Source organism: Cibotium barometz, chromosome 21, assembly GCF_041138505.1.
Source record: "Cibotium barometz isolate CiBa-2024 chromosome 21, ASM4113850v1, whole genome shotgun sequence".
NCBI classification, from domain to species: Eukaryota; Viridiplantae; Streptophyta; class Polypodiopsida; order Cyatheales; family Cibotiaceae; genus Cibotium; species Cibotium barometz.
In genome coordinates, this window is record NC_141066.1 from 32,017,279 (window position 1) to 32,044,702 (window position 27,424).

The following is a 27,424-nucleotide window of genomic DNA, read 5'->3' on the forward strand; positions in this document are numbered from 1 at the left end:
ATAAAAGGCGGGCTATGGCGACGTTTTGAGGGAAACTATTAAATAATTCGAGAAAAAATAGAAAATCTTTCAAAAAAATTTCTCACAACATGTTGTTTTCTCTTCTCTCTTTCCTCTCTTCTTCTCTCATCACTGGCCTTTGCTAATAATAATTATATAAAATGCTCTGTTTTTTCAAGAACGCGTGTTTTTTTCCCTAATAAACGCTTTTTTTTTGGATCTTTGACTTGAAAGTAGAAAGTACACATGTTATCACCCATACATACAAGTGCCGTGGCTGGCACGGGGGGATTCAAACCCATAACTTTTGGACCCTTGAACTCCATTCTAACAACTACTCTAAGTCTCTAACGCGCGACGCAATTAATAAAATGTGTTGGCTTAATTTTTGGAAAGCAATCTGTGCCGACACTTTCTTTAGGGACGCCTCTATAAAGTAACATCAAATTCTGAAGAAGTCAATAAGGGAAAGTTACAAGTCAATGTGGACTTGAAACTTAGAGGAAAGATTTCATAAGTTTGCACACAGGGTGAGAGGGTGAAGATTGTTCTGTGTTATCCACTGGCCAAGAGGGTGAAGATTGTTCTGTGTTATCCACTGGCCAGCTGCAATCCCAAACGCCAGTCGATGCTGGACGCCTAATGTTCCCAACAATTTTGGTAGAAATCTGTGGCATGGTCGCTGGTTTATCATTCTTGCTTGCTTGGTTTGTTGTTGAAGGTCGCAGCAAACCCCACTTCTTCTTCTCTGTTGATTATGCCTTAACCCGCCTTTGAGCCACCGGATCTGTATGTGGGTTCTTAATGCAGCCCTAAACTGCCTCCATTGCTCGGAAAACCCTACTAACTCTGGTTTTCCCTCCATGTCCAGGACTTCTGCCACTGAAAAGTTTTAGCAAATTAGGGTTTCCTTAATATCAAGGGCCTCTGTGCGAACGATTCAGGGTTTTCACCATATCCAGGGCTTCTGTACAGTTGTAATTGAGCAGTTTCTCCTCCACATCTAGAGATTCTGCAATGGCGAGACAAAGATCTTCCAGCGGCGTTCTGCGCTACCTGCACCCTTCGTATTACCTCAAGCGGCCGACTCGGCTTGCTTTCACTTTCATCCTTATTGTCTGTATGACATTTGCAGTGTGGGATCGGCAGACAATGGTGCGGGAGCATCAGGTATGCACTGATATGAATCTAAATTTTTAATTAAACTTTCATTACTCTACTGTGTTATAAAAAATAATCAGGCTTCACAAAATTTCGCAGCAATTTACTACTTGTAGGCGGACGCTGTTCAATACTTATATATGCAGCTTATCGTTGGGTTGAATGATTAATATGATTGAAGCTGCTAATTAGTGCTAGTCTTAATCATGTTCATCTGCTCCTGCCAGCATGTTGTTTGAAGGTGTGAATACAAGGTGGATGCTGCCCAAACATTCACCTTACCATTGGGCTCAATCATTGATGCCATATCATGATCATGGATGCTGACCAAACATGGGATGGTATGTTGAGGCACAGGGAGCCGTGCGCAGCAATTGGGTGCCCGAAGTCTCGTGTGGTTAAATGGGCCTGCCAAGTTGAGCGTTTAACCTGATTGCTAGTTGGCCATGTTGGGCTGACTGGCTGTCAGCCCTTGGCAACTGCCAACAAAAAGCCATGTGTTTCAGTATCCGGCTGAGGTGAAGTGGGTGTTCTATGGTTTAGAAAGTGAGTGATCATGCAGGTTGTTGGCCTCATGACTGGTGATGCATTTCAAAAGGGCCTTTCCTAGTAGAGTTTGGGTTGGTAGTGCAGACAGGCCAGGACCAGACAATCATTACGACATGAGACACATTCATGGTTTGATGCAAGGTTAAGCGGACCAAGCATAGGAGAAGATTGTCTTGTAGTTTTGAGTTCTCCAGAATTTTGGATGTCAAGGGGGACATTTGGGTAGGTACAGAAGGTTTTTTCCTTCCCTCTATTGTTCAGCAACATCACATGTTGAAGATGCTGTGTCTCATGGGGTCCAGGTACCCATACCGACTATATGGAGCAAAGTTCTGCCACTGCGGGAGCTCACATGGTTTGGGTATTAGGCTGCCTTAGATCTAAACTCGTTCATACGATGAGAATGTGCGTGTGGTAGAAAGTGAACTTGAAAAAGGGGCTTTGGAAATGTAGCTGTTGACTGCACTTACATATCCCTGTTTGGAAGCACGGTAATGTTGAATTTTGGCATTGAGGACACTTTGCATTTGAAGGTAGAAGAAAGTTGTCTTGGCTTGAATGCTTGACTATCTTAGGGAGCTTTTGGCCTTTCTACAAGATACTGGAAATTGTAAACTGTAATATCAGTCCTTACCTCTTCTTTCAGCTAGTAGCACATGTAACCATGTTGCTTTCATGGTTGGGCGTGTATGGACAATAGAGCAATTTATTAAATGCCATGAGCAAGTAATGTGGACCAATGTGTTTGGGCAATTGGGGAGATAAACAACAACATTGTCACACCTTTACACAATTGAAACTTAGTTTACATCCTTTTTTAGTATTCATTTTTTTCTTTGCAAAGTCATTGGAGCTTCATGTTGACTAGGGTGGTTGTCAGAGCCTTCAGAAATGTGTGAATAGAGTACGGGTTTTGAACGAAAGTTTCCATCCCCAAAGAGGGAGCATGGCACTCATCCAAAACTTTTTGTCTCATGTCAAACACCACACATGCATAAAGACCAGCGTTTTCAGATCTGGGGCTGCGTATTCATCTGGGGCTGTGTTTTTCATCAGAAAGCTGTGTTTTCTCAGCGGTGCTGTGTTTTCTTCAATCATGTTGTGTTTCTCTTCACAGAGCTGTGGTTTCAGCATCTGTGGTGCCATTATACCTCGGAGAACCATTTATTTTCTCCCCTTCTGGTTTTTTCCCACCCTTCCGCCTTGCATTCCTTCTTCTTCATCCTCATACTATCTTTGCTGAGTTTTAGACGAGGTCTAGTTGCTTCTAGCCCTATTTTAAGAGGAGGATTATGCGTTTACAGGATATGGCTTCTAGAGATCAATATTCTAACTTCTCTGGACTTCTTTTCTCTTCCCATGGAATCCTATCCCCTACTTCTCAAGCTACCACTTCATCGGTCCCCTCTCCCTCGGACCTCCACCCCCTTGATGGTTCCCCCATCCTTTCCTGCAACCACTTCTTTCTTGTTTCTCCCCTCCTAGAGAATTTCTCCCCTTGTTTCTCTCATGCTCGATCCTACACTCCTCCCCAAATCATTGATTCCATGAAGCTTACAGCCACCAATTATCATGCTTGGTCTTTTTATACCCAGTTGCTTCTTGAAGGTGCTGGTGTATGGACACCAGTTATGACACCTGCCTTGGTGGATCCAGCTTTACGGGGAGTTTTGGATGCTCTGCATGCCTCATCATCATTCATTGCTTGACTCCCGGCATACAGGCATAGTTTATTTCTACAAAGAGTAATGCCCGACAGATGTGGCTTGAGATTCAGAGGAGGTTTGGTGCTGTTTCTTCTGTGGAGATTGCTAAGTTGGAGGCGGATCTTGAGACATTCCCATCAGTGAATCTGACAATATCACTCATAAGATTGGGGACTTTACTCACATCAAGTGGCAACTTGAAGAATATGGGAGCGCAATCAACAACCTGATCCACAAGTTGCTTGGTAAATTGCCTCCCTCTTTTGATTCCTTCAAAGATCATATTTACTTTCGCCAACCTCTTCCAGCTTTTGAAGAATTTGTGAGTTATCTACATGACAAGTGTTTGATGAGAGGCAAAGGAAAGTCAAAATCTGCTTTTGTTACCCAAGATAAGGGCAAGAACAAAGGAGGATGAGAAGGCAACAACAGCAACAGCAACAACAACAAGAACAAAGCTTCCCAAGGTAAGGGCAAGAAGGATGCTACAGAGGCCAAAGGTAACAAAACCTTGGAGTGTTCTTTTTGTGGCAGATCAAGCCAAATGCAGAAATGGTGCTTTGCTCGATGTGACAAAGCTCGGGCAACCAAAGCCAAATACAAAGCCAAGGATAACTCTCAAGATTCTGACAAGGATTCTGATAAGAACAAGGCAAGGAAAAGGTGAAGGATGAGGGCAATGCCAAAGTGGCATACATGGCAGTTACAGATTCTCCCCCTACCTCTCCTCAGGATACTTTCCTCGTGATCAGGGATATAACTTCTTCTGCAAAGGTTAGTGACACATCCACAGAGGTTGAGTGGGTTAGTGATAGCGGTGCTTCCATCCATATGACCAAACACACATATTTTGCTGCTCTCTTCTTTGATTCGGATTGGAGATGACTCTTCCTTACCCGCTATTGGTATTGGTAATGTTTCTCTTAGTTCCTTTGCTACTCTTCATGAAGTTTTACATGTGCCTCGGCTTTCAAAGAACTTGCTTTCAATTCATATGGCTGCTCGCAGTTGCCAGTTTTAGGACTTGGATAGCCATGGTTGAGAATCAGTCTCACTCTACAGTTTCATTCTTGCGGACCGTGAGTTTGCACCCTTTGATGAGTTTCTTGCATCGAAAGGTATTCAACAACAGACAACAATTCCTTATACTCCTCAGAAGAATGGAGTAGTTGAGAGGAAAAATCGGACCGTGAAGGAGATGGCAAGATCTTTATTGCATCATCCTGGTCTTCTCCCCACGTTTTGGGGAGAGCTGTGGTACTTTTGTTTATCTTATAAACCACTCACTCACGAGGGTGGTTGACGGCTTGACATCGGAGGAGGCATTTTCTGGACATAAGCCATCTGTATCACATTTTCGTGTCTTTGGTTGTGTTGCTTTTGTTCATGTCCCAGATAAGAAGTGGACTACACTTGCTCCTAAGTCCAAGAGGATGATTTTCACTAGCTATAGCTCGAGATCCAAAGGATACCGGTTTTGGGATCCGGATGTGGAGGATATTATCATATCTCGAGATGCTCGGTTCAATGAGACATTATTTGGACTTGATTCTTCTTTCATGTCCTCTTCTTAGCAAATTTTGGACCCATTTCCAAACAATATTGGAGAGTTTTCTCATCTACCACAGCGAGCTTCTTCACCCGCAGTGGTTCCGGTGTCTTTAGCACTAATTCAGCCCGATGTACCCTCTGTTTTAGCCGCTGTATCTGCTGTGTCCAGCCCCTTACATAGAGCTGGATTGCCTCATGCATCTTCTCCATTGGTATCTGTAGCCTCTCCATTATCTTCTCCACATTTGGCTGCAGCTTCTCCATCCACTGCTATCTTGGATGCATCCATTTCCGCAATAGTACCTTCTTCTTGCAGATTTGAGAGGAAGTTCGGTCCACCTCTGTGGGTCGCTAAATTATTATAGGACTGTGGCCTTTCTGATAGCCAGTTGCATTCTCAGGCATCTGCTCCGTCTTCGGGACCTCAGAGATCTTCTCTGCTTGCTTCTTCTAGTCATACAGTGAATTATGCTCTTATGAGCACCTTATAGGATATTGATGAGCTCAAGACTCTCGAGGAGGCCCTTGCTTTGCCACAGTGGTGAGACAGGCTATGGACGCAGAGATGTCTTTTATCGAGCAGAACAAAACTTGGGAGTTAGTAACTTAGTTCCACACCCATTGGTGTCAAATGGATTTTTAAAGTCAAGTTTCACTATTATGGTACTTTGGATAAGTACAAAGCTCGCCTTGTTGCTCGTGGTTATGCTTGGAAAGCTGGCGAGGACTTTGATGAGACATTTGCACCTACAGCCAAGTACACCACCATTCGGATTGTTTTAGCCTTGGCTGCTCATTTTGGATGGCGTGTCCTTCAAATGGATGTTAAATCTCAAACAGGCACAGCGTGCATGGTATCAGAAGATTGATGCCTTCTTGATTTCACTGGGCTTTGAGAGAGCTTATCCAAATTCAAACCTTTATGTCTTTCTCTCTGATGGTGATATTTGTATCATTGAGCTATACGTGGATGATCTTCATCCTTACAAGGTTTGCTTCTCAGTCGATCACTCATGTTCAGTCTGAACTTTCACAACAGTTTGCGATGACTAATCTTGGATTTCTTCATTACTTTCTTGGTGTTGAAGTGTGGCAGCGTGATGATTCCATTTTTATTTCTCAAGAGAAGTATGTGCACAAATTACTCTCTCTTTATGGTTTGACCTTCAATCCCCAAAGCAACAACCATTCGAGTGGAGATGAAGTTGTCGGTAGAGCAATCACCAAACATAAATGGAGCAGGCTGATCTTTGAGCTGCCCTCACGCTTTACATACCACTCTATCTTTACTTGCATGACTCGTATTGCCGTGCACATCGGGCACCCATATTAACATGCAATTTGGGTGCTTCTTCTTTCTTGCCTTTGTTAGTACATTGAGGGATATGTGGTCTTTGCTACCACACTTAAAGCAGCTACCTTCTCTTATATATTGGGCCTAGCCTAGAGTCCCATCCGATTTGTACTTAGTCTTATAGACGTATTTGCCACCAATCACCTTAGGAACCAGCTCCCAAGTCTGATTCCCTTCAATAGAGTCGAGCTCTGCTTCCATGGCCTTCTTCCAAGTCGGTTTGGAGAGCGCCTCCTCAATATGAGTAGGTTCCGAGTCCTTCTGGATGCGTGACATCAGTGCATAATTGACGCAGAGGTTTTCCTGAGGTGATGTCGTGGTACACAACTGCTCCGATCGACGGGGACCCCTTGCTGTAGGTGAAGGCAACCTTGCCCTTGAGTCCCGCAATGTGGTACAACCAATTGGGAGTACAAGATCCCTCCTCAGAAGTCAGAACCCTGCTCTTTTGAGATGTAGCTTGCTTTGAAACATCCACTGAAATCTCCTCCTCTTGGTCATTGTTGGATGATTCCTTCACTTGAGGTGCTAGAGGACGTGCCGATTCAAGTTGAGGAAGAGGAACAAGAGGATCCAATGAGGAACCAAGGAGAGGTTGAGTCGAATCAGCCCCTGATGATGAAGAAACCCCCTTTGTGAGGGCAGAAGGACGAAAGGACCGAATGTGTGAGAGATCAGAGCAAATCAACATAGCATGAAATGGATGAATGAGTGTGTGTAGAATGGTGAATGAAATCCAATACGTGAGGTGACTTTGAGTAGTAGACCGAAGAAGCAGCAAAGACGATGTCGAAGTAGTTGAAGGCTCGCGCGAGTCTATGACTGCAGTGGCTCTCCGAGGTAGGAGTTGTAGAGGGCAACATAAATGCAGGGGTCAAGGGCTATTGATGGTGACACCCGAGCTGCGTGCAAGAGCAGCGAACAGAAGGCTGAAAGCTGCAAGAGACTATTGAAGATGATGAAGCAGCACCGTGCAGAGTAGGTATAGCAGAGGCAGTGCTGAAGAGAGATGATGATCTACAGGAGGTTGCCGGGCTGCTGCTGCTATAGGGGGTAGAGCTGACAACAAAATGGTGTGGGCAAAAACCCAGATGCTGTTGGAAGCGTTGATGAAGGTGTAGCTGTATGTAGCTGGGCTGTGCCGCTGTTGCTGTGTGCAGGGGGTGGAGCTGACGGCTGATGCTGCTGATAAACGATGATGATCAATATGTTGATGATTCAGGTGGCTCTGAAGTTGGTGTTTTTGATTATATTGTTGTACTTTTGCTGAATTATGAAGCGCTTGTTTATATATGTGGTTGGGTTGCTGGTCGGCCCAAATAAGGCTGTCGCCTAGTAGCACAAGACAAAAAAGTCAAATAAAATCCCCTTTTTGGGTTAGGTAAATACCATTTTGGGCATATTTTTACATACCCTCTACAGTGGAAGATGAAGTCTCATCAACACCACATCTCTGCTAACGATGATCTTCGAAGTTGCAAGATTGTAGAGCCGATAATCTTTGGATTCTGAGCTATAACCAACCAAAATATGGTGCTTGGACTTAGCGTCCAGCTTTCCCCTGTCACTATCAGGTACATGAACAAATGCTTCTGACCCAAAAACTTGAAAGTGTGAAACTGAGGGTTTTCTTCGTATGTAGGCCTTAAAGGGGGTTCGCTTGGAACAGCATTAGGAGACCAATTGAGAATGTAAACAGCAATAGCAAGTATCTCAATCACCGTTTGGTTTTTCTGCTCACTATTCTCTAAAGGAGTACCTGTGTGGCAAACTCCAGTTGAATGCCATGGAGGTTACAATACTTGGTAAACTGGCGAGAAGTGAACTTGCGTCCTTTGTTGTTTTGTAAAGTCAAGACAGTGTGTCCCGATTGTTTCTCCACTGAGGTTCTTCATGCTTGGAATTTGTGAAAAGTTTCGTCTTTGGATTTGAGAAAATAGGCCGAGGTATACCTGCTAAAATGATCAACCAAAAGAAAAACATAACTGGCGGAACCAAGAGATGAAGTGCACATCGGGCCGCACAAATCTGCATGAACCAATTCCAGAGGTGCCGTAGCTTGCCGTGTGGCCTTCTTTGGAAAGGCCTCTTGATGTTGTTTCCGTTTGAGATGAGTGACAAGGGCCCTCACGTGTGCCAACACTTGGCAACCCATCCACCAACTGCTCTCGAAAAGCCTTCCGCAACTGAACTGCAGGATGGGAACGTTTCCCATTCTTAAGCATGAATTATTATATGATAATCTTCGTTTGCTTTTTTACTGCTGAGGCCTCCAAATGAAGATGTCCAAATCTAGCATACCAAAGATCGCCAATGTGGGTACCTGTGTGAGAGTAAAGGGTTGTGAGTTTGTAGAGGCCATGGTCCTTTATGCCTTGCCATAGGATCTTGTCAGTGGGAGGGTCACGAATGACCAGAGAGTCTTGCATAAATTCCACCTTAGTGCCCATTTTGCAGATCACATTTACAGAAAGGAGATGGAATCCTAAATCTAGCACATATAGCACTCTTGAGGTGTACTTCCCTCCATTGCCATCCGGAATGAGGGGCATTGTCCCTTCGCCAAGAATCGGGATAGTAGAGTTATCTCCAATGGCAACTTTGCAGTGATGTTTCTGCAATGCATCAAGACAATCCTTACGATAAGTCGTGTTGTGTGGGACCGCTGTCCAAAATCAACTTAGGTGAGTTGGAACAAGAAGGGAAAGCCCTTGGATCATAACATGGTCGGCTAGATGTGAGTAGCATTTTGGGCTGGTCTGCATCATTTATGGATTTTATGTCCATAGATGCTGGCCGACAATGTTCGGCCAGCAAAAGTTGGTGTCCACATGCCTATATAAAGGCTCAGCCAAGAACCTTTTTGATCATCTAACACCTTCATGGTGTTAGGTCACAATAGCTTAGGTTTTCCACCTTTTTAGGGCATGCCTATGGTTGCCAAGGATACGTACCTTTTTGTACCTTATGAATATACTAAAAAAAATACAGCTCTCTTGCTCTCTTCTCTCTCTCTCTCTCTCTCTCTTCTTTGCCTGTATGTATTGCTTTCATCCCTTTCAAGCTCTTTATTGTGATTTTGTTCCTCGTTTTGCAATATGTCGGCCCGCGAACTAGAGCTGGAACCACTAGAAATGTGAGACTTGCTCTGAGGCTCTTGTTCTGGAACCACGCAGAGCTTTTGCGCATGTGACATCTCCATCTCTGTATGTATTGCTTTCATCCTCCTCAAGCTCTTCATTGTGATATCGGTCCTCGTTTTGCAATATGTCTGCTCGTGAACCGGAGCTAGAACCACTAGAAATGTCAGACTTGCTTTGAAGCTCTTGTTCTGCAACAACCACCCTGTGTCTCTTTGGATGCATCCTTTGTATCCTCAATGGCATCCACATCAAGAGGCTCCTTGAGCGGATTTCCTTCGTTCATTCTCTTCCATTCTTGAAGGGATTCCTTGATTAGAGAAGGGACCCGTCAAAGAGGCCAATCCCATGCCCTATGAGACCCGTGAAATGGGCCTTCACATGGGTTATGCTGCTATTTGTAATAAGCAGCCTGCAAAAATTGCATCTCGATTTGAAGGAGCTAGAATCCCCATATTGTGCCTGGTGGGTGACATGGGATCAGTCACATAGCATCCTTGGCACGAGGCATTTTGACAAAAATTAGGTGGCTTGGCATAAATATTCCAAATTTCATTCTTTGGTCCTTTAAAAAAAAAAAAAATTGGTCAAAATTGGTCAAAATTGGATAAAACAAACCTGAAAGACAGGATGCACAACGTTTGAGGGAGCTGGGGTGGGGTGATTTTGGGGCAGATGATATACAACCAGCTTGTAGAGTGCTCGCTTACAGGTGCAAGCACGTTTTTGTCTTGAATTTCAAAAAAATGTGCAGGCATGGGGGTTGTGCAAATCAGGCCAAATATGACTATGCAGTTGAAACCCCCTTTATATAGGATTCATGGTTGGCTCGTGTGAACCCAACCAGCACCTTTCAGGTTCAAAAACATCTTTTAAAACTTCATTAAACGTGTTCATAGTGTGCCTAACTTGTGTGCCCACTGCCAACCATTAGGCCATGTCTTGTGCACCTTTGAGCTCCTATTGAGTTGTCAAAACTGCCCAAATCGGACCATATTCTTCCCCTAATCTTGCCTAAGATGTGGTTGATGCTGAGATCTATGTCCATGTGACACTTGTAGATGTGATGCACGACTCCATGCTACATCAGCCTCTCCACATGCATTCCTTAGAATGGCACACCAAGCGTGATAGTTGGAGACATCCTGCTTGAGCCTTGGATGTCCTGTTGTCCAATTGCTATTAGAGCTTGTCGCTTAGTGGTAAACTTACATCCTTGGCAACCCAATCTGTAAGCAACAAGCTCTAATTGCAATTAGAACTTGTCTCTTAGTGGTAACCCAACTTTGCATTGGGGGACATTGGTCCCATAATTTGTTGCATTATTCGCACTCTCTTGGTCCCTATACTATACTTTCATACTACCCTTGTATAGGAGTTTCTGCTTATACTAGTACTTGCCGATGTTGCCTTACTAGTGAAAGTGTTTTATCATGTTCTTGAAGTTGATGTGGAACTGCTTCTTGCGCCCAGCCCGGTCTCCAAATCCACTCTAACTCTAACGAAGATCTATGCATCTGTTCCATCCAGTCCCCATTCCATTCCTGCCCTGTCCCTGAACACTGTCTTTGGTCTTCTTTCCTGAGAAATGAGTCTGGCACTCTCACTCCACCCCTTGGAGGATCAACCTCCCCTGGAACCGTTGACTGAAAGCCTTTCCTGGGTGCCCCAAGTGGCACCCGACTCACAGGATTGTCATCTGCTTGGGCTTTGTGGAACACCACCAACCTCCCTCCTGGGAGTTCTTCCGTCTCGTGTTCCTTGCCTTGGGCCTCATACTTGTGCACTTTCCTGTACCTTGGACCTGTACACCTTCATCTGGGACTGAATCAGTGTTTAGCCTTGTTGAGCCTGACGCTATGATACCAATGTTAAATTTGGAAGCTCTTAGAGTCTTCTTTCAGCCCTAAACACATCCTGGAACATGCTGATGCAAAAACGCAAACAGAATAGGGAGAGAGATAGCTGAGTATTCAGTATATCATATAGTACAAAAAGGTACATCAGATTTGCAGCCCTTGGCTGCCTTCAATGAAAAGGTATAACACCTAGTCTAGGCCTAATTCTAAGACCCAGCCCATTGCTGGACGGAATGAAGAAAACGATGAGCACTATTGCTATTTATAAGCCTTGTGGTGACTAAGTGAACTGGCCGACTGCTGGTCGGCCAGCTCCTAGACACAATAAATCACATGCCGCAGTCGACTGGTCCTTCTCCTCTACTGTGTACTGGCCGACAGCATCCATGTCCTCCACTGGTCAAACCCCCTTTGCCAAAACAGCAAACAATGCTCCAAATCTATGGTTCTAATTAGTCTTTATCTTGTTGCCTCTTTAGGACTAGCTTTGGAGTATGCCTGTGCATGTCTGACATGGGTTGAGGGGGTACATGGTAACTGGTTACGAAGGTTTGACCTAGACGCAACGCCTAACTTGCATGCAAACTAATGCTACATGCAAGACTTATGCAAATCTATTGTAGACCTGGAAGCAAAAAATCTTAATGCACATATATCTAGTGCGAATACTGCTAGAAGACTCAAACACAGGATTAACCCTAAGGAAATGAGCAAAAGATCTAGGAAACACATAGGGGAAGAGAGACACGAGATGTTTCCCTCATCTATTGTGTAATCTAAAACATGAATATGTACAATGGTTCTTGGATCTTAATGCAGATCATGCATGCCTATCTATTGATGTACCAAAAGATGTCATGCTGAATCCATAGCTTGGCCATGCTCTCCAGTTGCTTGTGTTCTTGCCTAGAGCTGCTTCGGGATGCCTCTATGTGAGGGTTCTTGCCAACACTTGAGAGATGCCCAAAATGATCTCTGACCTACCCTTCATAGTGGCAAGGGCTGGTCTGTTTGTTGGATTGGCTGGCTGGTCAACTATGCCAACTGTTCATGACTAAATACAATGTATTTATGAACTGTCCACAATTGATGAACCTGGCAGCTTTCTGTCCTTCGTGCCGCCGTGTAGAACATGTGTCCGTCTGTCCCAATTTCCAAAACAGGTGCAATCCCCCCATACTCTTCCTCAATTTTCCCGTAAGGCAGCTACAAGTAGGAAGCATGTCCACGTGGCACTCACATGGGTGATGCATGTGACATTGATATTGTACTGCCTAGCCCAACTAAAGCTAGGTACATATGAGGACACAAAAGAAATCTCCAATGAAGAGGCCACAAATTGAAATCAAGGGATTCTCATCCAATCCCATGGGACGGCCTACTTCAAAGGTTTTTTTTGCTTTGGAAACCATAATTATTCACTAGTAAAGCATTAAGTCCTTCAAGCTTGTCTTCCTTTAGGGGGTTGGTGTTCTTGGACTCCTCCTTTGAGTTGCCCTTTGAAGCTTCAGAGGTAGGGTCTTTTTTTTGGATTCATCAGAACATTTGGAGGATGATGCGTCTATATCTTCACCATTGTCTGCACATTGGCCTCAGTAAGTCCCCTTCTTGCTTAGAGTCTGAGCTAGAATCCTGATTGAAGTCCCTATGGTCTTTATTCTTCCCGCCTTTGGAACCTGCACAACTCTCCCCTCTCCCTGTCAGACCTTCTGAGCACAGGTATACACAAGAACAAAAGCAAGACAACCCAGGCTTTTTAACACTTGATGGTCAGAGTATTCCAACGGTACCAAAACACCTACCAAATTATTGATCTGACAGAGTGTGATTAGCATGTTAACAAAGAATTTTACTGCAGTTCATGGTTTGAGTTGGCCGCCGCCAGATTATTCTAGTTGGGCCAACTTTAATTGCACTATTTAGATGAAATATGATCTCTGGGGATGCTCTTTTTATGAATGGAAGTAGAGATATCACTGTGAATGGGGACCGGTCCTTTGTTGAGTAGGGAACATGCCTTGTTACAGAGCAAAGGGACCTGCTCATCAGGGGTTTGCATTCAGATGGGGTAGTACCAAAGCAAGTTTTCAAGCTATTTGAATCTGTCAAGGGAGAGGGAGATGTACAACCGACCATCAAAGGGGAATTAAGTGGATTTTGTAATCTGCAGCAGACAGAGGAGACAAGTTCCCAGCAGTCTATAAGAGAATAGAAACATGTAGAGGGCACTGAATCACAACACAGCTTATTGACTGTGCGCCCAAACAGTGGTCCAAAAGTTGAGGCAGGAGACAAGGTCCCTAGCAGTCTAAAGTTAAGAGAATAGAAACATGTGGAGGGCACAGAAACACAACACAGCTAGCTTATTGATTGTGTGCCCAAACAGTGGTCCAAAAGTTAATTTTCATCTAGGTCGTGGGGAGATTACTTGCTAGGGGTTTGGGCATGACCTTGTATGTGTTTTTAAGGAGGATAATGTAGTGTCAACTGACTTTGTCCACCCGTTTGCGTTTCTTCAGATTATGAGTGAAGAGGAGACCAATATTCAAGCCACTGGAAAGACTACAGCCCTTGTCTAGGAGGTTGGGCTTTTTAACTTAGTTTTGTCAAGTAACTAGGTTTCCACTGTTTGACCATCGATCTTGGGGCTCGTCTCTTGCTTCATATCATGTTAAGTATGTGTAATAAGACCAGAGCACGACTAAAAGTAAGGTAATTCTAGGGAGAAAGGATTGGTGGGGTACAACTCAGTCTTCAGAACAAGTGTCTTCGATTTTCATGTGGAATGGAGCCCCCCTGGAGGAAGTATACAGGTTTTGAAAGTGGGGGGAGATGGAGTAATTGAGGCCAAATGTTTACACATGCATGCTTGACTTTTCACTGCCAGCTTAACATGCTGCTTGGAGACAGAGCCCTTATTTATAGGACTTCACTGTAAAGTATCCAAATTCAATTTAATGATCTTTACTGCTTGACATTTTGACACGGGGATGTGCCTTTACAGGAGGAAATTTTGAAATTTAGAGAGACAAATGAAGAGCTATCTCGGCAGGCAAGTTCTGCACACTCACACTTCAGAACCAAGCCATGAAGTGTTTTTGAATGCTTTGTTAATTAGTCAGAAGTTGCAACTAAGCTTTCTAATCCGCAGCCTGTTAAGAATGGGTCAGCCTGTTTGCTTAACACATGTTTATGCATGTATGTGTCAAGTATATCAAATATCTTTATGAAGATTTTACCATTGACTCATGGGGTCCAGGTTTTTTCAGTTAGAGGGACTCAGAAAGCTTTTAGGTGACCAAGGGCAGCAACTCCTTATTGACAGGCAAGCCGGCAGTGAATCCTATCTATCGGCAAGTCACACACAAGGCGAGAATTTCGAAGATAATGATTCAGTTGCGAGGGAAAGAAGGGACAAAGTCAGGGCTGCCATGGTACATGCATGGAGTTCCTATGAAAAATATGCCTGGGGTATGGATGAACTTCTGGTATGGCATGCACTTTAAACTTGTGTAATCTTTTTTGGGCAGCGTCCGTAGTGTTTTGTCATTTGGAAGCTCCCTACTAGAGTTTTGTACTACTGACCAATTTTTTAGCTGAAGTACAACTAACATGGTTTTTCCCGTGCTTCCAGCCTCAATCACAAAGAGGATCAAATGACTTTGGAGGACTTGGAGCAACGATCGTGGACTCTTTAGATACGCTGTACATTATGGGTTTGAATGATCAGTTTCAGAAGGCCAAGGAGTAGGTTCATCTCTTTTTTGTTTTTTGTTTTTTGGAGTATTGCAATTGCTGGTTTTAAGCTTTCTAAGCAGACTTTTTTTAATGAGTAAGTGAATATGGCTTTGTTTAGGTTGAGAGCAGATAAAAACCAACTGAGGCCCCCCCACCCCTTCCCCCCCCCCCCCCCCCCCCCCCCCCGCGCCCCCCCGGCCCACCCCTTTCCCCTCTTAAAAGAAAAGAAAGAAAGAGTGGCCAGTTGGTCGTGGGAGTGAATATGACTTTGTTTTAAACAATTTTAGGTTGAGAGCAGATAAAAACCGAACTGAGGCTTAAATGGATTTAAGAACACCCACACACCTCCCCCCTCTCCCCAGCGCGGTTTTCTTCCCCGGCAGACCGGAAAATTAAAAAAAAATTAAAAGAAAGAAAGAAAAAGTGGCCAGTTGGACATGCAATCGTATGTCAAGTGGCCATGATCCCTCCCTTTCACTTGCACTGAGTAGCCACTGTCTTTATACAAGTAACATACTCTTATACTTCACAGCAAACTAAATTCACTGCAAGGGGTTGTTTCTAATGAAAGTCCTTTTTTTTGGTGCTATGTGATGCAGATGGGTCGAATCTAAAATGACATTTGACAAGTATTATGATGCCAGTGTGTTTGAGACAACTATCAGGTCAACAGTTCTCCTGTTTGTATGGATCCCTGAGTAACAAGGCATTGAGTACATAAGCCTATGAAAAAAGCTAAAAAGAAAATTCTATGCTAGTTCTCTTCTGAAAAGGTTTCTCTCTTTGAATGTTTGTTTTTAACGATATTTTATTCTCGATTTTCTTACTGTCTTAAAGCTGAACCCTCATCAAATATTGTTTCAAGCTGCGCTCAAGTGTCGGTAGCTTTAGATGGCTCTTGCTAAAAACAAGGTTGATGGAGATAAAGATTATGGTTTGCCAGCTTTAGATAACAAGTGCAACTAGAGACCCCTTATGAATTGATACTAAAGGGAAACTATCTTAACTATCTTGGGTGCATGTGTTGGGAGTGCCTCTAGGGAATTTTTAAGTACACTAGAGTATTATTATTTTTATCCTTCCATTAGTTACCAAAAATGCAGCCGAATCGGCTAAGTACATGCCCCAGTCTCAATCATGGGAGACAAGAAAAAACAATGGGACTGAGAGGGGCTTTTCCTTGCGGGCTGGCTGCTTTTGGAGGAAGGCTATCTCATAGTGAGGGACAGCCAAACAGGTGGCCTGTTGTAAAGTCCTTCCCTGAATCTTCCTAAACACAGCCAAAAACCAAGGTTAGTCCTCAACCAAATCATGCGGTAACATGCTAGCTCACCTCCCAACTGCGACTGGCATCCACCGATCTCCCCCGAGCGAAGACTAGGGCCTCCTGCACAATCCCATAGGCCCGTGTCTAACTCTGACGTCCATACCACTGAAGTCTGCCCATAGGCCTTCAACACACCAACCTATGTACTTGCCATGTGCGTGGCATGAGCATATCTGCTCTCCTGGTCCACCGTCAGTGGTGAATCCACACAACCACGTCTCATAATAACCCTAGCTCTCACTTCTATAGTGATAACTACACCATAAATAGCTAACTCACTATAAAAGGCCATTAAGCTTGTTTTATTAATCTAGGAACCCTAGCTTGGGATTGTGCAGGAAGCCCTACCCTTGGCTCGGGGGAGATCAGTGGATGTCGGTCGCGGTTGTGAGGTGATCTAGCTTGTTACTTCATTGGTTGACTAACGTTGGTTTTCAGCTGTGTTTAGGGAGGACTTTACACTTGTAATGTCAAGTAATCTCGCCATCTTTGACCCTAAGGAAAGATTGTTGCTCCAAATCTGCAGAAAAGGATCTCGGTGCTTCTGCATATGTTGAGAGCCACCTGGAAGCTTCTCCCATTGGACATGGTGAGTGTATGATGTCCATCCATATGCTCCTGATGGACTCAACAGGGGGGTTGGTATTGCCCTCCATGGCCTCGCGTGCAACGAACATGCCAAATGTGCCATGTTGCTTTACTGCTGATAATCTCCCACCTCTGTGTGGGTCTCCTCCCAACTAGGGATGCTGATAACGAGGCAGCTTTAGTATGGACAGGCTACCTCCATTTCAGTACTCCCTGGATGCACCCTCCCTCTCTCTCACACGGGCAGAGACTACCAGACTTATCAGGTAGGACTTGACTCAGCTGGACACTAGGAGGACATGGATACAGCCGACACACGAGCTTGGTACGAAGATGGCTTTCTATAGAGATCATCTTCTCCAGCTCACGGAGGATGGGTTTGTGATTAGACCCAGCTACATGGATACTGATCTTTCTCATGGAGTACGGTGTGCTATTGGTCAGATGCGCACATCCTCACACCAGCTAGAGATTGAGACTGGCAGATTCAGAGGAGTACCACCTGAGGCTAGGATTTGTCAGCTGTGCCAGATGGAGCCAGAGACAGAGTTACATTACATATGTTACTGTCCAGTATATTATGAGATACGAGGCCGTTTTCACTGCCTGTTCAGAGAGGGTTTCGGACCACTTTCTAGAGTCATGAGATACCAGGATTAGAGATGCCTCGGATTATACTTGCTGGAGTTGCGTAGACATAGAGAGGGTCTCTTGAGAGGGAGGGGATCAGAGAGGGAGAGACACCTACAGAGGCAGATTACAGACTTCTTTCGACCAGAGATTGAGCAGTCAGGCCAGCAGGCATTGTAGCCAGCCCCAGAGTATAGCCGCACCAGAGGTACACTGATTGATCGGGCTATAGAGCTGGGGCGGTCCAGGCGCCCTAAGATGAGAGGCCCATCTCGACACCGGTGGAGACTACAATAGAGGATCAGGACCATACTAGCACGGCATGGGAGACGTCCAGTCAGAGTACTCACCATGGAGGACATTGAGGATATCCGCCATCGACCAATGAGAGACATCTTTGGATAGTGATGTGTATGATGCTTACCTTTGTTGCTGGAGTTTTCTTCTCAGATGTTATCCATTAGGAGCTCCTAGTACCGTACTTTTCCTCATAGTTGTTTCAGTTTCAGTTAGTTGTTTAGTTGTTTTTAGCTTTCCTTACACAGACATTGTATCAGATCCACCAATTGTTGTAACCTTTTTGGTCTCATAGGTCATTTTGGCCTTTTGAAGACGTTAATATATCATTTCATTTCTCTCTCTCTCTCTTTAGATGTCTAGTTTTCCTGCACGCTTTGCTCTCGCCCATTACTTATGCCGCCGCCACAATACCTTGTACCCAGTCACTGCATCTGCTCCCGCCTGTCACTTCCGCCGCTGCTATACTCCCACTTCTGCATCTGCTCCCGCCTGTCACTTCCGCCGCTGCTATACTGTGTGCCGCAGCCCCGGACGCTTTCGTATCTGCACTTCCGCTGCTGCTATGCTGTGTGCCCCAACCCGTCACTCCCGCTTCCATGTTTGCTTTCGTTGCCGCTATACTGTGTGCCCCAACCCCGAACGCTTCCGCATTTGCACTTCCGCTGCCGCTATACTATGTGCCCCAACCCCGAACTAATGGTTGAACCATCAACGAGAAGCCACTCCCACCGTTCATTGTGCATCGGGCTGGGTCCCATCTTCACCCATGTCCTTGAGCCTAACTTGTGAAGGCAAGAAGTAGCCCAAGCCAAAAATGACCAAATTGAGTAGGTGGGATGGATTGCAAAGGGAATTGGAAAAATTGCTCAACAAGATTGATGCCCAGGTCAATGTAAGTTCAGAACCACATGGACGTGATGTGCTTACTAGAGACTACTTACGGTTGAAAGAAATCTTGACTATCCAGGATGATCACCACGAACAGGAGATGACAGAAATATGCGAGAAGATGGCTAAGATGAAATGACAAGAAGCTAGACAGTTAGATGGAATGGAGAAAGAGATTGCCAGGCTGAATGGAGAAATATAGGATTGCAAGAAGGAAGGAGAAATGAATCCCTCCATCCTCTTTGAAGTGCAGACCTCAAGGTGAAGCTTTAGGAGGACATTTAGGAGACCAAAAGGGAGATTGAACGAGGGTGGGCTGCAATAGTGAAGAAAGAAGTTGAGGAGTGGACAGAGGTCACCAAGAGACATAGGACTCATGATACGATTGAGGAGAATAAAAGAAGGGAGATTCGGTCATTACATGTGCGTGTGGTTGGGCTGCAAGAAGGGGAGTCTATGAAGGCAGATGCCACCATACTATGTCGGAAAATGGGGATAGAAGGCACACCATATATGGATGCACGGAGAGCAATAAGGACACCACACAAGCCCACCCACTACTCAAATTCAAGGACACCACTAGCTGGCAAGCATTCTTGGATCATAGAGCAGCCCTCGAAGGTGAGAAAATTTATCTTGGTGATGACCTCACTTCCACATAGAAGGAGCATAAGAAAATGAACACGCCGTAGGTGCATGAAGCTCGTAAGGTGGGAAAGTGGGCAGTTTAGAGAGATGGCAAGGTCATCATCACAGACAGACGTTCCAAATAGGGACACGGGGTCTATGGTACCACACATCTGAGGATGGCAGCCTGGAACTGCAATGGGACTTTGTGGTCAGACATTGGGGGTTCAGGGAGACGTTCACAAGACGAGACATCATCTTCTACACAGAGATGCACCAGAGCCAAGAGAGGGGACTACACATGTATTGGGATACTAGTGGGAGTCGGCTTACTAGGGGGAGATGCGAACAGGAGGGGTGAGGAGATGAGGAGTAGCGGTTTTATTCAGAACACACTTACAACCCATGATAGTCAAGAGGGATGAGGAGGCCCACTACATGTGGGTTCGGTTATAATTATAGCCTCGAGATGCATCTATGTGGCAATATGCTATTTCGTCTCGGATTCTTCACGATATGCCCCATAGGAGCTGAGGGAGTCTCCATACATAGCTCTCTTCGAGGATATCACTAGCTTCTTGGGACTAGGTGATATCCTCTTAAGTACTTGAGGACTTCAATGCTAGGACCAAGAGTGAGCAGATACAAATATATGGTTTTGAGGACTCTATTAGGTTGCAAGTGAGAGACCAAGATGGCATAGGGCTACTGTTGGAATATATCATCTCCAGAGAGTCTACATCACCTTTCTTCATGCTTGTACCGGTCATTTTATGAGACCCTGCATTGGCATATTTAGCAGATATTATTTGGGATTTTTAACCATTTTTAGGCATTTTTATGCATGATGGAGTTGATGGTTTATTGTCTTGTGGATGACTACCATGAGGGGTTATAAATGCACATTCTTATAAGGTGAATTTGGGCATGTTCCTGGATTCATCTAGGTATATATATATTATCTAGCATTTTATGCTACTAGACATCTGTCGGCCTGCTACAACTGGCCGACCAGCTATCTGGAGGGATATATAAGGGTTCTCACCCTTCCTCTCACTTTTCATCTCATGCTTGCATATTTGCTGGAGGTCATTGGTTGTAGCAACAGTCTCTTATGCTTGTGAGCACCTATGGACTTCCCTCGTGCTCATTTTCAGCAATAATCAACTGTTTCCAGCCTTCTACAGTTTGTGCTTTGGGCCTACAACCTGTGATGCTCTTTCTTTCATGGTATTAGAGCCAAATGCTGATCTACAGGTAAGAAACTGTTGCGTTTTTCTGATTGGAACAGAGGCTTCATCATTGTGCTCCATTTTCTGCATCTGTGCTGCTGAACTGCTGCGTTTTTGCTGTTGGAGACTGAAGCTCTCTTCTAGGTGCTGAGGACAGGTTCCTGAGAGATTTGCTTTCTCTATTTCTCTTTTCCAACCCTCCCTCCCTTTCTTCTTTCTCTCCTCTTGTTGTGCACAGCTTGAGGGGACGTTATTTGCTGCTGTTTTTTTTACAGCCCTCTTTCTTCAGAGAAGGTTTCTTGTCAGAGGACATGGCTTCAAGAGATTTCTCTAGTGCTGCTTCTTCTCATGTTGATACTCTAGCTCTTTCATTGGCTGGATCCCCTGCTCCTGCTCCCTAGGTGGTTCCTCTTCCCAATCTTTCTTCTTTGAGTTTCTCTCATCCAAGTCTTGCTCCCACCCCTATGCATATACCATCCAAAAATCCTCCCCAAGTCAATGACTCCATGAAGCTTATAGAAATCAACCATCATACATGGTCTTTCTACACTCAGTTATTGTCGGAAGGAGCTGGTGTTGGAATGGCTATCTCCACACCTCACTTGGTGGACCTTGCTTTGAGAAGCATATTGGATGCTCAGGCTCGTCTTATCATCATCCATTGCATGACTCCATCTATACATGCACAATTTGTCCCTACCCAGAGTAATGCTCATCAGATGTGGACAGAGATCCAGAGGAGGTATGGGAGAGTTTCGACAGTGAAGATTGCCAAATTGGAGTCCGATTTGGAGAAGCTTACAATCAATGAGTCAGTTAACTTGATTGAGAAGATTTGAGAGTTCACCCGTATCAAGCTACAAGTTGAGGAGTACGGGAGCACCATCAACAATCCCATCCATAAACTTCTTGGTAAATTGCTTGCTTTCTTTGATTCTTTTAAGGATAATATTTATTTCCGTGATCCTCTCCTCCCTTTTGAGGAAGTCATGAGTTATCTCCACAACAAGTCCATGCTTCACGGAGAAGGCAAGTCGGAGTTTGCTTTTGTTGCCTCTGACAAGGGCAAAGGCAAAGGCGGAAAGTGATCTCCAACAACAACAACAACAACAACAACAAAAACAAAGGCAAAGGCAAGATTCAAAGAAGTCCAAGGACAAAAGCAATGAATGTGATTACTATTGCAGGACAAGTCATACTGAGGCTCGCTGCTTTTCTCATCGTGATGACTCTCGAGTAGCCAAATCCAAGTATAAAGCCAAGGATGCTTCCAAAGCATTTAACAAGGACAACACCAAAGACAAGAGCAAGGACAAAGTTTTAGAGGAGGGATTTGCCAAAGTTGCATACATGGCAGTCACATATTCATATACTTCTTTAGAGGATTCACTCCTTGTGACCACAGCGATGACTTCTCCAGAAGAGGTCAGTGACACACCTGAAGCGGTGGAATGGGTTGGTGATAGTGGTGCTTGTGCCCACATGACCAATCAAGCCCATATCTTGGAGGACTACCAGACTCTCTCTTCTTCAGTTCGTATTGTTCTTCCTGTCTCACTGGTGTTGGTAATGTTTCTTTGGGTTCCTCTGCAACCTTACATGATGTTTTACATGTTCCACGGATTTCCAAAAATCTGTTTTTAGTATACAAAGCTTCTCAGAAGAGACTTGGTGTGTACTTTGATGATGAGGTCATTGAAGTGATCGACAGGAAGACTCTCTCGGTTGTTGCCAATGGAGTCAATGAAGGGAGTCTCTAGAAGATCACCAACTTTCCTTCCGAGATCCCTCGCACTGACTCACATATTCATCAGCTTTTCTCCCCCTTAATGGCTTTGGTTTATGAGGTAGATACTTCACTGTGGCATTTTCGCTTCAGTCATGTACCTATTGCTACCTTACAGAAGTTCCATTCTCAGTAGGTTGTTAGTGGACTACCTCAGCTTAGGTCTCTTTCACACATTCGCTCATCGTGCATGATGGGCAAGCATCATTGAGATGCGTTTCCAAATTGTTAGCATATCATCCCTGTCTACTACCCATTTTTATCACCTTTTCCTAGTCCTTTGGTTGTAGGGCTGGCCACCCATTTTTTCCCTATTTTTTATGGCTATTTATGCCACCGTTTTTAGGCCTTTTTAGGCCTTTTATGTTTTTTATGTAGAGGACAAGTGGGGAAGGGCTGGTCGGCCATCTTCCCAGGGCCTATATAAGACTCAGCCCATTCCACTCTCTACATCGACACATGTACTTGGAGTTGTACGTGTCCCTCACTTACGAGGCTTGGAGACCTCTTGCTTGGGACTGTTTTTATGCAGTGATTATCTTTTCTCCATCTCTCTCTCTCTCTCTCTCGTTCATCCACGCTTCCGTATTGTGCATCTCTTTCATGGTATTAGAGCTCCTGGTTTTCGGCTGATTGGAGGCTTGCGTTTTGCTTCCTCGAGCTGTTCTTCACCTGTGTTTTCAGCTTCAGTGCTGCGTTTTCTCCTACAGAGGCTGGTCTTCCTGCGTTTTCAGCTCGGTTGGCTGTGGGCTTGCGTTTTCTTGCCCTATTTCTGGTCGGCCAGGTTTTAGAGCACTTTGGAGGTTGGTTTTGTTTTGGACAGCATCATAGTAGGTGAAAACACTCTACAGAATCAGCGTTTTCAGATCTTGAGCAGATTTAGTGCAGTTATTGGTCACTCCTATCCCCCGTGGAGGTGGTTTTTTGCTGGTTTTGACAGGACAGCAGCCGTGGATTGCCTCTTGAGGTGCGGTAGACACTCAGAGGGGGTCTTGGTCAGGCATTACACTTGAGGTTTGATATTGGCACCAATTGATACTGTGGTGGGCACACTTTCTGCACTTGGTAGTTGCAGAATTGTTGAGCAGAGCAGAGGAGAGGGTCCAGAAACCTAATTTCTGGTTTGCGTCCCTATATACCCCAGACAAGTGGTTGAACCATTGACTTCAACCAAGTGCCACTCCCACCCAACTTCATCGCGCATCGGGCGCGCTCCCGTCTTCTTTGCTTTGCGCACTGGCACTCACTTTCACTCGGCAACCCAAGCACTTGATTCCGGCGGATGCTGAACTTTGTTGAAGACGAGCCGATTTTCTCGCTTTTGGAGGAGGAAGTTTTGGGGTCTTGCGGCAGTACTTTACTATGGGATTAGCTTTGTCATCTTTCTTGCCCCTGCGGGGTTGCAAGATTCTTGAGCGGGTTGGATGTTGTTTTGGAGACTGTGTGATTCCCAAGCTTTTTGCTGAGATTGTTGGCAAGTGTGAGGCTTGTTCCTTGTCAGTGGAACATTTGGTTGTTGCAGCTATGGCTACCGTACCACTCTCTAGTTGCTTCTTTGAGGAGACAGACAGGTTGGATGGTGGTAACTTTTAGTCGTGGAAGTTGCGGGTCACGTGTGTTCTCAAGGAGTATGGCTTGTTGAAGTATCTTGCGTACCAGAACTGGCATGTTCTGGACACTACCTCTGAGGAGGATGTTTGTCGATGGAAGAGGGCTCATGAGTAGATCTATGGCTTTCTTCTCCTGAATTGTCAGGACTCGGTTCTTCGACACTTCATATGTGCTCCTGATGATGACACTGCTTTTGATGTCTGGCAGTTGTTATGTGACTTGTATGGTGATGCTCGAGATCGGCAGCAACTTTGTGACATTCTTGGAGTGGAGGACAGTGGACCAGTGTTGGTCACAGCTTCTGAGGAGGATTCTCCTGTTGCTTCGTCTTCTCTGACTCCTATTCACACATTTGATAGCCAAGCTATGTCCCTGGATTCCTTGCCTATGCTGGAGTTTGCTTTTGCGGAAGCAACCACACCTGTGTCTCTTCCTTGTGTGGAGGGGACTCCTTTCGGTCTGCGTGATCCGTTAGGGTGGAACATGACATGACGTGGTCTTTCCAGTCAGTGCAAGATGTTGACTTATATGATCTTTCGGAGTTCTGCCGTCAGTTGCAGAGGGGCATGTGGTGTTCCCTCACCATCAGTTTTCAGAGGGCGACGTGGAGTTTCCAGATCTTGCGATGCTGACCTCAGTGGAGGATGCTAGATTACAGCATTTGGCAGCTCTTTTGTGTGAGTTGGAGCAAGAGGAGCCCGTCATCCTTTCTCAGATGGACATTGTTTGCAATTCTGTACGGGATTCTGAATTGGATTCAGGATTGCGGGAGTTGCCGTACCCCCGCTTGGATGGTTTATGGACATCATCCACATTTGCTTCTCAGAGACAGTTTACACAGGGAATGTTACATATGGATTATGCTTTGATGCCCGAGTTCCTAGTTGAGGATGCTTGTATGCAGTTGGTAGCTCTTGTTTTAGAGTTTTGGCAGCACGTGGACGGCATCAGTTCTTCCCCGGTCTCTGGAGTTTGGTATCCACAGTGTGATACTGCCTTGGTTTGCCAGGGATCTTCTCTCATTGGTGCAGTGGGGGATTCGTTTTCGAGTCTTTTCAGCCTTCTACAGTTGTATCTTTGTGATACTTTGTTTTCTGGCATTCTCTTTGGCGAGGGGGATGCAGTGGCTGGTTTCTCAGACTCAGTGAGGGCTTTCTTCGACACCGGTGGTCATCTTCCTCTTTCGGTTTTGAGGAGATTTGTTGGTGCATTAAGGTGCGGCCGTGGACTTCTTTTGTCCTTGATCGTGGCCGTGGGAGTAGCTTTACTTCAATGGTTGCTTGCAGACATCTTCGGCTTCTTGGAGTTTTGTTCAGCATCCAGTGCTGAGAGGGGGTGTTAGCATATCATCCCTGTCTACTACCCATTTTTATCACTTTTTCCTGGCCCTTTGGTGGTAGGGTTGGCCACCCATTTTTTCCCTATTTTTTATGGCTATTTCTGCCACCGTTTTTAGGCCTTTTTAGGACTTTTATGTTTTTTATGTAGAGGACAAGTGGGGAAGGGCTGGTCGGCCATCTTCCCAAGGCCTATATAAGACCAGGCCATTCCACTCTCTACATCGACACATGTACTTGGAGTTGTACGTGTCTTTCACTTACGAGGCTTGGAGACCTCTTTCTTGGGACTGTTTTTATGCAGTGATTACCTTTTCTCCATCTCTCTCTCTCTCTCTCTCTCTTGTTCATCCACGCTTCCGTATTGTGCATCTCTTTCATGGTATCAGAGCTCCAGGTTTCTGGCTGATTGGAGGCTTGCGTTTTGCTTCCGCGAGCTATTCTTCACCTGCGTTTTAAGCTTCAGTGCTGCGTTTTCTCCTACAGAGGCTGGTGTTCCCGCGTTTTCAGCTCGGTTGGCTGTGGGCTTGCGTTTTCTTGCCCTATTTCTGGTCGGCCAGGTTTTAGAGCACTTTGGAGGTTGGTTTTGCTTTGGACAGCATCATAGCAGGTGAAAACACTCTACAGAATCAGCGTTTTCAGATCTTGAGCAGATTTGGTGCAGTTACTGGTCACTCCTATCCTCGTGGAGGTGGTTTTTTTCTGGTTTTGACAGGACAGCAGCCGTGGACTTGGGGTCTTGGTCAGGCATTACACTTGAGTCTTGGGGGTTGATATTGGCACCAATTGATACTGTGTTGGGCACACTTTCTGCACTTGGTAGTTGCAGAATTGCTGAGCAGAGCAGAGGAGAGGGTCCAGAAACCTAATTTCTGGTTTGCGTCCCTATATACCGTCCCTATATACCCCGGACAAGTGGTTGAACCATTGACTTCAACCAAGTGCCACTCCCACCCAACTTCATCGCGCATCGGGCGCGCTCCCGTCTTCTTCGCTTTGCACACTGGCACTCACTTTCACTCGTCGACCCGAGCACTTGATTCCGGCGGATGCCGAACTTTGTTGAAGACGAGCCGATTTTCTCGCTTTTGGAGGAGGAAGTTTTGAGGTCTTGCGGGAGTACTTTACTGTGGGATTAGCTTTGTCATCTCTCTTTCCCTTGCGGGGTTGCAAGATTCTTGAGCGGGTTGGATGTTGTTTTGGAGAGTGTGTGATTCCCGAGCTTTTTGCTGAGATTGTTGGCAAGTGTGAGGCTTGCTCCTTCTCAGTGGAACATTTGGCTGTTGCAACTATGGCTACCGTACCACTCTCTAGTTGCTTCTTTGAGGAGACAGACAGGTTGGATGGTGGTAACTTTCAGTCGTGGAAATTGCGGGTCACATGTGTTCTCAAGGAGTATGGCTTGTTGAAGTATCTTGCGTACCAGAACCGGCATGTTCTGGACCCTACCTATGAGGAGGATGTTCGTCGATGGAAGAGGGCTCATAATTAGATCTATGGCTTTCTTCTCCTGAATTGTCAGAACTCGGTTCTTCGACACTTCATATGTGCTCCTGATGATGACATTGCTTTTGATGTCTGGCAGTTGTTATGTGACTTGTATGGTGATGCTCGAGATCGGCAGCAACTTTGTGACATTCTTGGAGTGGAGGACAGTGGACCAGTGTTGGTCACAGCTTTTGAGGAGGGTTCTCCTATTGCTTCGTCTCTGACTCCTATTCAGATATGTGATAGCCAAGCTATGTCCCTGGATTCCTTGCCTATGTTGGAGTTTGCTTTTGCGGAAGCAACCACACCTGTGTCTCTTCCTTGTGTGGAGGGGACTCCTTTCGGTCTGCGTGATCCGTTAGGGTGGAACATGACATGACATGGTCTTTCCAGTCAGTGCAAGATGTTGACTTATATGATCTTTCGGAGCCTTGCCGTCAGTTTGCAGAGGGGCATGTGGTGTTCCCTCACCATCAGTTTTCAGAGGGCGACGTGGAGTTTCCAGATCTTGCGATGCCGACCTCAGTGGAGGATGCTAGATTACATCATTTG

At 45.2% G+C, this 27,424-nt stretch overlaps 1 protein-coding gene across 1 annotated transcript in view; it reads left to right on the forward strand.

Annotated features, from left to right (window-relative positions):
• The first annotated feature begins 258 nt into the window (after nt 1–258).
• LOC147627087 (mannosyl-oligosaccharide 1,2-alpha-mannosidase MNS1-like) overlaps nt 259–27,424 on the forward strand; it is a 36,613-nt gene continuing 9,447 nt past the window's right edge. The window contains exons 1-5 of the mRNA XM_086815652.1: nt 259–1,170; nt 14,325–14,372; nt 14,590–14,808; nt 14,955–15,067; nt 15,658–15,723. Of these exons, the coding sequence (XP_086671778.1) occupies nt 1,018–1,170; nt 14,325–14,372; nt 14,590–14,808; nt 14,955–15,067; nt 15,658–15,723 (599 nt within the window). The 5' untranslated portion in view covers nt 259–1,017. The remainder of the gene's footprint in view (nt 1,171–14,324; nt 14,373–14,589; nt 14,809–14,954; nt 15,068–15,657; nt 15,724–27,424) is intronic.